This window comes from Atta cephalotes, assembly GCF_000143395.1.
Source record: "Atta cephalotes unplaced genomic scaffold scaffold00056, whole genome shotgun sequence".
Classification (NCBI taxonomy): Eukaryota; Metazoa; Arthropoda; class Insecta; order Hymenoptera; family Formicidae; genus Atta; species Atta cephalotes.
Genome location: NW_012130120.1, coordinates 846698 through 861192, shown reverse-complemented (window position 1 = coordinate 861192; position 14495 = coordinate 846698). Strand labels below are relative to the sequence as shown.

Below are 14495 nucleotides of genomic sequence, written 5' to 3'. Positions count from 1 at the left end.
TGAGTAATTTAAAAGCAACAGTTGATCAGTAGTATTGGAAGTATTTATCGTTAAGAAAACATTGTATTTTTTATTTTTCCTAACAGCGATAGAATCTCCAACGCCCATTAATCCCTGCGTTCCATCTCCGTGTGGACTTAATAGTAAATGCGAAGTTGTAAACAACGCATACTCCTGCTCTTGCTTGCCAGAGTTTATTGGCGATCCACCAAATTGTAGACCCGAATGCGTTAGCAATAGTGAATGTTCTACACAGCTAGCATGCATCAATCAGAAGTGTCGCGATCCATGTCCGGGCTCCTGCGGTATTAATTCTGATTGCCGAGTAATAAGTCACACACCTATGTGTGTTTGTCTTATCGGATTTGAAGGAGATCCGTTTGTACTATGTAATCCCAAGCAAAGTAAGTGCAGTAATTATGTATTCTAAAGTACTTAGAATCACAGAATGTATTTCTGATTGTCGATATTATGGTAAATTTTTAATTTTAACTAAATTAAATGGCGATTAAATTAAATTTTTATCAAGATTGAATTAAGAATCAAGTTTAATTTAAGTAAAAAATAAAATATAAGAGTATTATTATGTTTTGTTATTATTTATACGTGTATATATTATTTTATTCCCATTATTATAATATACATATATAATTTATTTATTATTGTAATTTATTATAGTTTTAATATTTATGATTCAAACTCAATGCTTCCCTATTATGACAATTATTTTATTGAATTATTTTAGTATCTGCAATCGAAAATACATTCGGTGATTCTCTGGGATACTCATTGATAATTTATTAGAGCTATTAACAGTGCCTTAAAAACAAATGAATTTGATATGTTTCGTAGGCGACGTTATAAATGCTGTAAAACCAACACCCTGTATCCCGTCACCGTGCGGTTTTAATGCGGTGTGCCGCGAATTGAATGGTGTTGGTTCTTGCATGTGTCTATCAGATTATACAGGCAATCCGTACGAAGGTTGTCGACCCGAGTGTACGATAAACTCCGATTGTACCGCAGATCGAGCATGCGTCGGATCGAAGTGTCAGAATCCTTGTCCAGGTTTTTGCGGATATAATGCGATTTGCCAAGTAGTGAATCACGCGCCGTTGTGCACATGTCAACCTGGATACAGTGGCAATCCGTTCGTCTCTTGTAACAGAATTGTACAAGACACGTGTAAGTGCTTCAAGTTCTTACGAGATGCAGTTTAATCTAATCTAATAATTAATGTTCGATTTATCGGAATATTTTTAAAACTTTTAAGTTACTTAAAATTAATTATAATGTAGTAACATCTGTAGAATTTTATAACAATTCATTCACAGTCAGTCACAAATTAATAATTTTTTACAACTTTTTTACATTTTTTATGCGAATGTGACTTATTTCGACCATGTAGAATTCTCTAATTTTGTAAAATTTAATGTATAATCTTCTTTTTTTAGCATTAGAACTTAATCCATGCAGTCCTTCTCCTTGTGGACTTAATAGTCAGTGTCGTGAATTAAATGGTCAAGCGGTATGCTCCTGCTTACCCACATTTATCGGAACCCCACCGAACTGTCGTGCGGAGTGTACTGTCAGTTCCGATTGCCCCGTAAATCGCGCTTGCAAAAATCGTAAATGCGTTGATCCATGTCCTGGAATTTGTGGCATCAATGCAAGATGTGAAGTGATTAATCACAGTCCGATTTGCAGTTGTAATCAAGGTTTTACCGGTGATCCCTTTATAACATGTTTCCAAACGCGTAAGTACGCTGAAAGATACTTATTTAAAGTATCGTTGCATATAATGTGTTGTTGTATAAAATTTGATTTGAATTAAGAAAATGTTTTTTAAGTAACGTAAACATTTTGTATGATATTAAAAAATTATTTGTTTATAGTTATAGACAAAGATACTCCTCAAACGCCAGAAAATCCATGCGTTCCATCCCCCTGTGGTCCCTTTGCCACTTGTCGCGATAGCGGCTACGCGGGCGTGCCAACGTGCACGTGTATGGAAAATTACATTGGTAGCCCTCCGAATTGTCGACCAGAATGTACCGTTGATTCTGAATGCAACAATAATCAAGCCTGCTTGAGACAAAAATGCAGAGACCCATGCCTTGGCTCGTGTGGTATCGGTGCCCAATGCCTCGTGGTTAATCACATGGCCATCTGTCTCTGCCCGAAAGGTTACACCGGGGATGCATTTACTAATTGCTTTCCAGAACCTGCTCGTAAGCATTTGTTCTCATTATTTCATACAACATGTATATTATTCATAATTGATAAAAGAGAAATTAAGAATCAAGTTGAATGCAAGTTTTCTGAATTAACTTTTTAATAAAATTTTCTCAACAAATTTTAAATATTTAATTTATAATTTAAGCATTGTGAAAAAAAAACTAACGTCGATTATAAATTTATTATAATGAGTTATATAATGTTTTTACTCTGTGAAGGTAATTATTACAAAATGACAGTATATTAGGAAATTTCAAAACGAAACTAGAAAGATATGTTTTGTATTGTTAGACCTTTAAAAGCAGAAACGTTAATTTAAAATGGATAAAATGGATAATTGCAGCTGCTTCTATACCACAAGATCCTTGTAATCCGTCCCCATGCGGAGCTAACACTGTATGTCGCGACGGCGTTTGCACCTGTATGCCCGAGTTCCATGGTGATCCTTATACCGCATGTCGACCCGAATGTGTACAAAATCCGGATTGTCCATTAGACAAAGCTTGCGTTCGTAACAAGTGTTTTGATCCGTGCATTGGAGTGTGCGGGCAAAACGCAAAGTGCACAGTGATAAATCACACCCCAATGTGTGCCTGCCCAGATGGAATGTCCGGCAATGCGTTTGCTGCGTGTTATCCGGTCATTCAAGGTAAGATTGACAATCGTGTGTTATTTTCATACTAGAGACAATTATTAACTAAAGATTCCTGTCACAGGAATTATTGTTGCGAAAAAATTTAATTTACTCTAAGATGTCTTGAAACGAAAACGATTTCGATAATAATTGCTTTTGCAGATCAAACCATTATTGAGAATCCATGTAACCCATCGCCTTGCGGTCCAAATAGTAGATGTCAGAATTTTAATAATCAAGCAGTATGTACATGTATAACTGGATTCATAGGAAATCCGCCAGCCTGCCGACCCGAGTGCATAGTTAATACTGATTGTGCACTGAACGAAGCTTGCATCAACATGAAATGCGGCAATCCTTGCCTTGGTGCGTGTGGTATATCCGCTCGTTGCCAAGTGTTGAATCATAATCCAGTTTGCACCTGTCCTCCTGTATTTACTGGCGATCCGTTCATACGTTGTGTACCAAGACGTAGGTTTCTATGATTACTAAAAATACTAGACGCACATTTATCAAGCACATAACAATTTATATATTTTTATCTTAAAGCGGAAGATATTCCAAAACCGATAAACCCGTGCCAACCATCGCCTTGCGGTCCTAATTCTCAGTGCCAAATCATCAATGATACGCCATCGTGTTCTTGCACGATAGAGTTCATTGGGACACCACCAAACTGTAGACCGGAGTGCATTAGTAACAGTGAATGTCCGAGTCAAATGGCATGTATTAATCGAAAATGTAGAGACCCATGTCCTGGATCTTGTCACTCTCTGGCTAATTGCTACGTCATTAATCATGTGCCTACTTGCACGTGTCACGTCGGTTACACAGGCGATCCATTTGTTCAATGCATGATCATGCCCAGTAAGTTCAAATAGACTTGATTTCTAAGTATTTTTTTTTATAAACGCCTTATTGAGTGATTAGCATTGTATTTATTGTTATAATAATTCTTTTTAATATTACACTTTGATTATTATAGTAATACTACAACTATGAAACTTAATCAATAGAGTTCTATAATATTAAGAAGATATTAATTCGAAGTTGATGTTATGGATAGGATAAAATTATATTTTTTTAGGCGAACTACCAGCACCAAGACAACCTTGTCAACCATCCCCTTGTGGAACAAATGCCGTATGTAGAGAACAAAACGGCGTCGGTTCTTGTACATGTTTGCTTGAATATATTGGGAATCCCTATGAAGGATGTCGTCCCGAATGTACCATTTCGTCAGATTGCCCCGCACATTTAGCTTGCATTGGATCAAAATGTCAGAATCCATGTCCTGGTTCGTGTGGTACCAATACCAATTGTCAAGTTATCAACAATATTCCCATTTGCACTTGTATCCCTGGTTATACTGGCAATCCATATATAAACTGTATTTATCAGACTCTGAGCAGTAAGTAACATTAAACAAATGTAAGAAATTAATATACAAAGGCATATATATATATATATATAAGAAAATGATATATAAAAGTGATACTGTAAATATTATATTATTATAGTTTCCGATGAGAAGCATGAACCATGCAAGCCTTCTCCTTGTGGCCCCAACAGTCAATGTACCAATAATAATGGTCAAGCTGTCTGTTCCTGTTTGCTTCAGTTTATTGGAACTCCGCCAAATTGTAGACCGGAATGTTTAGTAAATTCAGAATGTGGTTCGAATCGAGCGTGTGTTAATCAAAAATGTGTAGATCCATGCATCGGCACTTGTGGTCGCGATGCTCAATGCAAAGTCGTACATCATAGTCCTATTTGTGTCTGCGCAAATGGCTATACAGGCGATCCTTTCATCTATTGCTTCGCGGTGGCAAGTATGTTCTGTAGAACACGATAGCTTTTTTTATAAAATTTTAAAATTTATTAAAATTAAGTTGATCTTATTAACTTTTGATTAATGCTATCTATTTTTATATGCACTAAGAATGTTAATATTACTTATACTTTTCCATAGTTTCGAATCCAGAAGACCAATATCTAAAGGACCCATGCTTACCCTCACCTTGTGGCCCCAATGCCTTATGCAGAGCCATTGGTGATGCACCAGCGTGCAGTTGCATGCAAAATTACATGGGTGTTCCACCTAATTGCCGACCCGAATGTTCAATAAATTCGGATTGTCCCGCTAATAGAGCTTGTATCAGAGAAAAATGTAGAGATCCTTGTCCAGGATCATGTGGCCTCTTAGCGCGTTGTTCTGTTATTAATCATACACCATCATGCATATGTCCTGAAGGCTATACTGGCGATCCCTTCATCAGTTGCAACGTTTTACCTCAGATACCTCGTAAGAACTTGAGTTTCCATCATGTTATTATTCTAGCAAGCATATTACTACTCTAAATCACTGCAATTTAATCTGTGCACATTTCAGTACTTCCCCCAGACCGATGCAATCCATCACCGTGCGGTCAGAACGCACAATGTAACAACGGAGTTTGCACATGCATACCCGAATACTTAGGAGATCCTTATGTCGGTTGTCGGCCAGAATGTGTGATTAATACTGATTGTCCTCGTGATAAAGCATGCATGTTCCACAAATGTCGCGATCCATGCATTGGGACATGCGGCGTTAACGCGGATTGTATTGTTGTTAATCATTTGCCCATGTGTAGTTGCCCAAGAAATATGACTGGTAGCGCATTCGTATCCTGTACACCGCTTCAAGGTTTGTACGATTCTCAAGCGCGATGAAAATATTCATTTCGAAAATATTTTCTGTAAGAGTGAAATAATTATTATTAAATAGATTCAACTATCATGAAACAACCGTGCAATCCGTCCCCATGTGGTCCAAACAGCCATTGTCGTGTGTCAAATAATCAAGCCATTTGCGCGTGCATTGCTGGCTTTAGAGGCACTCCACCGTCCTGTAGACCAGAATGTCTTATAAGTGCCGACTGTGCTCGCAACAGAGCCTGCAGCAATCAAAAATGCATTGATCCATGCCTCGGTGCATGTGGATTAACCGCACAATGTACTGTCGTGAATCACAATCCTATATGCAGTTGCCCGCCTTTGTACACAGGAGATCCATTTGTTCAATGTATTCGTCAACGTAAGAATTTCATGAAACTAGAGACTTATATTGTCATATATAATTAATATTACGTCAAGGCATTTATAACACTTTAAATTGCAGCGGAAGAACCACAACCACCCATAGATCCCTGTCAACCTTCACCTTGCGGTCCGAATGCAATATGTCGAGTCCTCAATGATGCTCCATCATGCTCTTGCTTGCCCCAATTTATCGGCACTCCGCCTAGATGTAGACCGGAGTGTGTTAGTAACAGTGAATGTCCTAGTCAACAAGCTTGCATTAACCAGAAATGTCGTGATCCTTGTCCGGGATCGTGTGGTAGAAATGCTGAATGTAGAACTGTCAGTCACACCCCGATATGTATTTGCGCCGGTGACTTTACCGGTGATCCATTTATCCAGTGCAATCCTCGACCAAGTAAGTTTTGAAGAAAAGTAACTATCACAAAAAATACGCATTATGTGATTTTTATTATAAATTACATTTGACATATTATTTTGATAATTAACAATATATGGCCCTCTATTTTAGTCGATACACCGCTAGTTCCATTAAATCCGTGCCAGCCGTCACCGTGTGGCGCAAATGCTATGTGCCGTGAAATTTCTGGCTCGGCTTCCTGTACTTGTTTGCCCGATTTCTACGGAAATCCGTACGAAGGTTGTAGACCCGAGTGTGTAATCAATTCTGATTGTACATCCAATCGAGCTTGCATAAGAAACAGGTGTCAGGACCCTTGCCCAGGAACATGCGGTGTCAATGCAATTTGCGAAATCGTCAACCATATACCGATGTGCAGCTGCCAATTGAGATATACCGGAGACCCATTCAGATACTGCGAACTCATGCAGGAAACTCGTAAGTGGATTCAAACATCTATCCGTTATTATCAGTCATTTACAGAAACACGTTTTATTTTTTTGATCGATCTTGCATAGCTCCTATAGGCGATCCTTGTCAATTGTCACCGTGCGGTCCGAATAGTCGATGTCTCAATGTAAACGGAAAAGCCAGTTGTTCGTGCCTGCCCACTTATCAAGGAATTCCCCCAGATTGCAGACCTGAATGTATTGTTAGCACAGAATGCCCTATAAATCGCGCATGTGTCAATCAGAAATGCGTCGATCCATGCCCAGGTGTATGTGGTATTAACGCTAAGTGTGATGCCCTGTCCCACAGTCCATTCTGCAGTTGCGGACCCAGTCAAATTGGAGATCCCTTCGTCAAATGTTTCGACATGCCCTGTAAGTCCCGGTTTAAAAGTTTACTGTGAGAACACATCGCGAACTGAAAGATAGTCCTGTATATGCGCGGAGATTATTATATAAAATTTTATTCCAGTGATGCCTGTACCAACATTACAAGTAAACCCTTGCGTCCCATCGCCTTGTGGGCCATTCTCCACGTGTCAGGACAAGGGAGGCTATCCATTTTGCACGTGTATGCCTAATTACATTGGATCGCCACCTTACTGCCGTACCGAATGTTCAATTAATTCTGATTGCACCAGTAATAAAGCTTGCATTAGAGAAAAATGCAGAGATCCCTGTCCTGGATCCTGTGGTTTTAATGCCTTGTGCACTGTAATCAAGCATACCCCGACTTGCACATGTCTCAATGGATACACAGGCGACCCCTTCAGCAACTGTTACCTGGCGCCCATGCGTAAGAACTTTTGTTGCCCACTTATAAATTCTTTTTTTTTTAATAAACTAATAATATAAAATAATCATTCTTTACACTTGCGTCTTTCGATTCCGACAGAAATTCCTACAGTAACATCAGACCCATGTAATCCGTCGCCATGCGGATTGAATGCCGATTGCCGTAATGGAATTTGCAATTGTATACCTGAATATCATGGTGATCCATATCGAGAATGTCGGCCGGAGTGCGTGCAGAATTCTGATTGTCCATTCAATAGAGCTTGCGCGAATAATAAGTGCGTGGATCCCTGCGTCGGAATTTGCGGCCAGAATGCGGAATGCGCGGTTATCAATCATGTATCTACTTGTAGCTGTGTCAAGGATTATGAAGGCGATCCATTCACTCTCTGTAAACGTGTGCAATGTGAGTCTTCCTATTTTTGTTTATTCTCTGAGGAATTCTGTCATTGAAAAAAGTCAATTAATTTTACTACCTTACATCTCGATAGCACGCGTCAAACCCTGCGAGCCCTCCCCTTGCGGACCTAACAGCATTTGTCGTGAATTCGGAGATCAAGCCTCATGTTCTTGCCTATCTGGTTACTTCGGTATCCCGCCAAGCTGTAGACCCGAATGTCTCGTTAGCACCGATTGCGAGCAGAGCAAGGCTTGCGTGAACATGAGATGTCGCAACCCTTGTGAAAACGCTTGTGGCCAGAACGCGCTATGTGTTGTGCGAAATCATAATCCAATTTGCAGATGCCCCGTTCAGCATTCCGGTGACCCGTTTATCAACTGTTTCCCCATAAGTAAGTAACTACCCTGCAAATAATGCAAACATCTAAGAGACATTGTATAGGCGTCTAAAATTTGAAAATGAGAAGGATAAATGTGTTTTTTGGATGTCTTCTTGACTCTTCGATTGTGTTTGCATTGTTGTATTTGAGATGTCTTTTCTTTAACTTTGAAACAAATAATGAATTTCTTTTTTTTATCACCAGCAACACCGGACGTAGAACCCACCAGGGATCCATGTTACCCCTCACCATGTGGATTGAACTCGCAGTGCGCGGTATCCGCCGATAATATACCCTCCTGCTCCTGTTCGCCCACCTTTATAGGATCTCCACCCAATTGTAGACCCGAATGCCATGTAAACAGCGAATGTCCCACCAATCAAGCATGCATTAAGCAGAAGTGTACCGATCCGTGTGTTGGATTATGCGGATTCAATGCACTGTGCCAAGTTACTTTGCACCAAGCCCGATGCACTTGTCCCGAATCATACACTGGAGACCCATTCACAGTTTGCTCTGAGATAATATGTAAGAAAATCCCCGCTACCTTTACCCGTAATAACTGACCTGATGGACATATTACTTCGGCATCTTGTCAATCAACATTTTAATCTCTAAAACTTGATTTCTTGAACTCTAGATCTTGTAAATATCCTTAGTGTACATAATTGATGTATTTAAAAGAACTGCACGTGTCAATTTTTTTTGTCACATATTGATCTTGCATTATTTTTTAAATGCTACATTCGACTATCATATATCGATACGTGACAAAATATCTTTGAATATATGTATTATATATATGTTACACTTTTATATGTATAAAAAACATGTACATTGCATGCAACAGACATATATGTATTTACTTTTGTTCTCATATGCAAATAATACTATATCTTTAAAAACATTAATTTATACATTAATATATACTGCATGTATAATTTTTAAATCGTAAAACTATGACTATGAAATTAATTATGTGTTTTCTGTTATTTTAGCCATTCCAACACCACCGGTATCATCTAAACCGTGCAGTCCATCACCGTGTGGAATAAATGCGTACTGCCACGAGAGATTTGACATAGCCATTTGCGAGTGCGTACCGAACTATAGAGGGAATCCGTATCAAGGCTGTCAACCCGAGTGCCTCGTAAATACTGATTGTTCAAAATCGCAAGCATGTATAAAAACGAAATGTCAAGATCCTTGTCCTGGTACTTGCGGCGTTGGTGCAACCTGTACCGTATCCAATCACGTCCCTATTTGTTCTTGCCCACTGCCAACAATCGGAGATGCTTTCACGCTCTGTCAAGTTCCTGTGGAAGGTAAGAGTTTGCTTATATCTTCTCTCTTTCTAATTACACTGTCCAACATCATTTTTCAATAAAAGTGTGAATAATTATTTCCGATGTACTTTGCCTATTGAATTCGTTAGTCAAATTTGGTTATCACATCATTTTGAGAAAATTTTGAGAAAAATAACATGAAAGAGATAAAACAATGATTAAAAAAATTTTGATTTGTTGCAACACTCATCATAACGAAATAAAATAAAATGCATTTTAAAATTTAACGTTGATTTTCGCGTGATTAATGAAATTAGAAAAAAATTTGCTGCTATGTCAAAAATCTTTAAAATAATCATTTTTCTCTTTAACATCCTTTTTCTCAAAATTGTGACATGATAATCAAATTTGGCTAACAGATTCGTATTCTGCAAACAAAAATACATCGAAAATGATTATATATTTTTTGCGTGTTGCAAAAAAAGAGATCAAATTTTGTCGAACAGCAGTGTTATGTATAATTTAATCATTTATCTTTTTAATTGAATAAAGAGCTCTTAAACAAAAGATTAAACGCTGTATCTTCCTTTCTTTTTTTTATGATAAACGTTATTAATTCCTATTATTATTTTTGTTTAGATACTAAGGAAATGGATCCGTGTTATCCATCACCGTGTGGTCCAAATACTATGTGCGAGAAAATTGGTAATACAGCAATTTGCAAATGTTTGCCTGGACTGCAAGGCGTTCCAACGAGTATAACTGGTTGTCATCCGGAGTGCGTCCTCAGCTCGGATTGTCCGGGTGATAAAGCTTGCATACAGAGTAAATGCAAAGATCCCTGTTCTCAGAATGTGTGCGGTAGCAAGGCAGTGTGCAAGACGATCAATCATAGTCCACTTTGCAGTTGTCCATCTCCGTTGATCGGCAATCCTTTTGAGGAATGTTATACAAAGATCGGTAAATATTGAAAAATTTTGAATTTTGTATGAAATATATTAATTCTCAGATTGTTTCGCTGTTATTATAAAATACACATTTTTGTTTTAGAAACTAATCCTTGCAGTCCATCGCCTTGTAATTACAACGGCGAGTGCAGAGTGAGAAATGATGTCGCTGTTTGTATTTATCCTGAATGCGTTATCAATTCAGACTGTCCGCGTGATAAAGCCTGCTTTTCGCAGAAATGCAAAGATCCCTGCATTGGTGCGTGTGGCATCAATTCTATCTGTCAAACCGTTAATCACAAACCAATCTGTTCCTGTCCAATTGGATTCATGGGTAATGCGCGAGTGCAGTGCACAATTCCAGCCCTTGAAGGTAATATTTACATCTGAAGAATGTATCAATACAATGTTAGATATATTTTTGAAAATAGATTTGTTAAATTATTATTAATTTAAAAAATTAATTCTATTTTCTTAAATATGCATATATTACATTATTTAGTAAATATTCAAATTATATATAGATAATGATCTAACGAAATACTGATATTAATAAATATATAAAAAAATTATTCTATATAGCATAGATATTCTATATAGCATAGATAAAGCATTAATGTATATCGAAAATAATTAATTTTAGAGTTAAATTTATGAAGAAATATGTTTTTTATTGTTGTGTGCATGATAATAAAATTTAAATTTTAATTATATCTTTGCAGAACCAATTCCAGAATGCACACAAAATTCCGAGTGCTCAAATGACAAAACCTGCTTCAATCAAAAATGCGTTGATCCGTGTACTCTTGATTCTTGTGGTCTTAATAGTCGCTGCCATGTGCAAATGCACAGAGCTATATGTATCTGCAATGATGGTTATACTGGATATCCTCAACAATATTGCCATCAACGTGCGTTGAACAAATATACATGTATTTAACTTTATATCTTTTAGTTATATAACACATATCAACTTTATTAATATTTTTTTACAGTCGGTTGTCGTAGCGATAGCGAATGCTCATTAATTCAATCTTGCATTAACAACGAATGTGTTGATACTTGCCTGGTTACACAGTGCGGCATTAATGCAATGTGTACTGCTGATGGATATCATAAAACTCGATGCTATTGTCCTGATGGATATACGGGTAATCCTTACGAAATATGCGAAAGACCTGAGTGCACTAGCGACAATGATTGCGCTCCATCTTTGGTCTGCCGCAACTTAAGATGTGTCAATCCTTGCAACTGTCCACCACCAGCATTGTGCAATGTTGTTAATCATCGGCCAATATGTAAATGTCCACCTGGTTACGTGGGTAATCCTTACACTTCGTGTCTCATGGGTAAGAATCTATTTTAATATTAGGTTTATAAATATATTTGTAAAGTATATGAGAAGTATATTAAATAAAGATAATCGTCATCACATATATGCAATTATGTATTTAATAGAATGAGAAATATGATTGTATATAAAGCCTTATATTATTAAATTATTATATCATTATTATATCATTAAATTATTGTTAGTAAAGTTGAGAAAATATATTTAACAAGTGATAATTTAGATGCCGTAAAAAATTTGCAAAGTAACAATTAGTTATGATTTGATAATATACTTATGTAATATTTATTGTTATTTTAGATCTGTTAGAACCAGAGACCGAATGTCAAGTCGATGCCGACTGTCCTAGCAAATTGGCATGTTTCAATGGCATTTGCAAAGATCCATGTACAGAAACGAAACCATGCATTGTTAGTGCTAAATGTAGCGTTGTAGATACTTTACCGATGAGAACAATGATTTGCGAATGTCTGCCAAATTTTGCTGGCGATGCCACCGTTGCTTGCGTGCCAGGTAGACTTTTATCCAAACAAATATACATATACATTAATATACATTAATATAGAAAAAGATATCTAAATAAAATAAAATGAATTATTTTTTTAAAAATAATCGAAATTTTCAAATAAAATTAATTCAATTAACTGTATACGGTAAAACATTGATAATTGAATTACGAATATTTTGTGTATTTGCAGTGGACAAACAAATTGCTGCGGTATGCGAGAGTGATTCACAATGTACACCGGATATGGCCTGTCTAAACCGTCGATGCATCAATCCATGCACCGTTAATCCATGCTCACCAAATGCGGAATGTCATATTGAAAATCATCGCCGTACGTGTCAGTGTCCCCATGGATACGTCGGTGATCCATTCATAAATTGCTATGAAAGTACTGTATACTTTTTTTCATTTCTTAATATAAGCGATCATACGTTTTTTATATCTCTGCCTTTTACATTTACAGAAAATATAGTTCTTGCGGAATGCAGAATAAACACTGAGTGTCCATCTGACAAAGCGTGTATAAATCAATTGTGCCAAGATCCATGCTCCAGCAATCGTTGTGGTCTAAATGCGGAATGCATCACGATTAATCATCATCCTTCTTGTCACTGCCAACATGGTTTAGCCGGTGATCCACAAGCTCAATGTTTCAGACGTAAGTTTCTTATAAATTCTAAAAATTGTCACATTGCCAGCATAAAATGTATTTATAAACTTTAAAATAATTGAAATAATCATTTTCTTTGATTTTTTAAAAGAACAACAATAAGTCTAGTGCATCTTAATGACAAGATCTCAAACATGTTGAAAATTAATTTAAAAAATTTTTATTTGGATACGTAGCACTTATTTGTCTCTATTGCACATATTTGTCTCTTTTCTTTCAGCGGAATGTAAAACAGACAATGACTGTCCTTATGATAAAACCTGCCGCAACGATAATTGCATCTCTCCATGTTTCATTGGCGATGTTGTGTGCGGTCGGAGTGCAGAATGCAGAGCGGTATCTCATAGAGCCCAATGTATCTGTCCGCAAGGTACTCAAGGTGACCCACGTGTGGCATGTATTTCTGCGATCTGCCATTACAATGAAGATTGCGCTGATCATGAAGCCTGTGACAGACTGAATAGAGTTTGCAGACCGGTTTGCGATGACGATGCGTGTGGCGAAACCGCAATTTGTGTCGCGCGCGATCATCAGCCGAAGTGCACATGTCCTCTAGGTACTACCGGAAATCCCTATGTAACATGCATTGGTATGTTGAGTTTTAAAATTTTATTGTTACTTTGTTGTTAACTTTATCGGAAAAAAATTTATTTAAAATTGGTCTATAACAGAGATAGTTTTAAGGGGTTCTGATATATTTGTGATTCCTAGGTGAACCTTCTATTGAGCCGGAATGCACGCAGGATAATGAATGCACATTGAATCTCGCTTGTATTAATACTAAATGTCAAGATCCATGTATATCCGCTGGTATGTGCACCAGTGAACAGGAATGTAAAGTCTTGAACACGGAACCACTTCGTACGATGATCTGTTTGTGTCCATCGAACACGATCACTGATGTTAATGGCCAGTGCAAACAGATTGGTACATATCAATCTTATACGAAATGTATAATATTTTGTATTATTATTCCATAACTTGTTTAATTGTCTATGGATGCATTGCAGTGTTGGGCGATGTACAATGTCATTTAGATCAAGATTGCGCCAACTACGAGACGTGTTTGAATGGAAAATGCGTCGATGCTTGTTTGACAACTCAGTGCGGTTTTAATGCGCAATGTAAATCCACGTCTCACACGGGTATCTGTTTCTGTTCTCAGGATTTTACCGGCAACGCCTACATAGAATGCATAAGAGGTATATAAATGCAAAAATTTTAACTTTATTGTTATCTTTTATTTTTTAGAATATATATATATATATATATATATATATATATATATATATATATATATATATATNTNTATAATAATTATATNTNTNTCTCTNTNTCTCTACGTACCGTACCG

General features: G+C 37.1%; 1 protein-coding gene across 1 annotated transcript in view; it reads left to right on the top strand.

Moving 5' to 3' along the window:
- LOC105623383 overlaps nucleotides 1–14495 on the top strand; it is a 105092-nt gene that overhangs the window by 84474 nt on the left and 6123 nt on the right. Inside the window, exons 93-122 of the mRNA XM_012204777.1 lie at nucleotides 87–413; nucleotides 853–1191; nucleotides 1455–1757; nucleotides 1896–2231; nucleotides 2582–2887; nucleotides 3035–3343; nucleotides 3422–3739; nucleotides 3960–4283; nucleotides 4393–4704; nucleotides 4845–5177; nucleotides 5265–5561; nucleotides 5643–5951; nucleotides 6036–6353; nucleotides 6483–6794; nucleotides 6875–7165; nucleotides 7278–7601; nucleotides 7689–8006; nucleotides 8092–8391; nucleotides 8584–8907; nucleotides 9378–9704; nucleotides 10305–10625; nucleotides 10716–10985; nucleotides 11335–11523; nucleotides 11608–11961; nucleotides 12264–12476; nucleotides 12662–12802; nucleotides 12935–13129; nucleotides 13362–13730; nucleotides 13853–14068; nucleotides 14152–14343. Of these exons, the coding sequence (XP_012060167.1) occupies nucleotides 87–413; nucleotides 853–1191; nucleotides 1455–1757; nucleotides 1896–2231; nucleotides 2582–2887; nucleotides 3035–3343; nucleotides 3422–3739; nucleotides 3960–4283; nucleotides 4393–4704; nucleotides 4845–5177; nucleotides 5265–5561; nucleotides 5643–5951; nucleotides 6036–6353; nucleotides 6483–6794; nucleotides 6875–7165; nucleotides 7278–7601; nucleotides 7689–8006; nucleotides 8092–8391; nucleotides 8584–8907; nucleotides 9378–9704; nucleotides 10305–10625; nucleotides 10716–10985; nucleotides 11335–11523; nucleotides 11608–11961; nucleotides 12264–12476; nucleotides 12662–12802; nucleotides 12935–13129; nucleotides 13362–13730; nucleotides 13853–14068; nucleotides 14152–14343 (8787 nt within the window). The remainder of the gene's footprint in view (nucleotides 1–86; nucleotides 414–852; nucleotides 1192–1454; nucleotides 1758–1895; nucleotides 2232–2581; nucleotides 2888–3034; nucleotides 3344–3421; nucleotides 3740–3959; nucleotides 4284–4392; nucleotides 4705–4844; nucleotides 5178–5264; nucleotides 5562–5642; nucleotides 5952–6035; nucleotides 6354–6482; nucleotides 6795–6874; nucleotides 7166–7277; nucleotides 7602–7688; nucleotides 8007–8091; nucleotides 8392–8583; nucleotides 8908–9377; nucleotides 9705–10304; nucleotides 10626–10715; nucleotides 10986–11334; nucleotides 11524–11607; nucleotides 11962–12263; nucleotides 12477–12661; nucleotides 12803–12934; nucleotides 13130–13361; nucleotides 13731–13852; nucleotides 14069–14151; nucleotides 14344–14495) is intronic.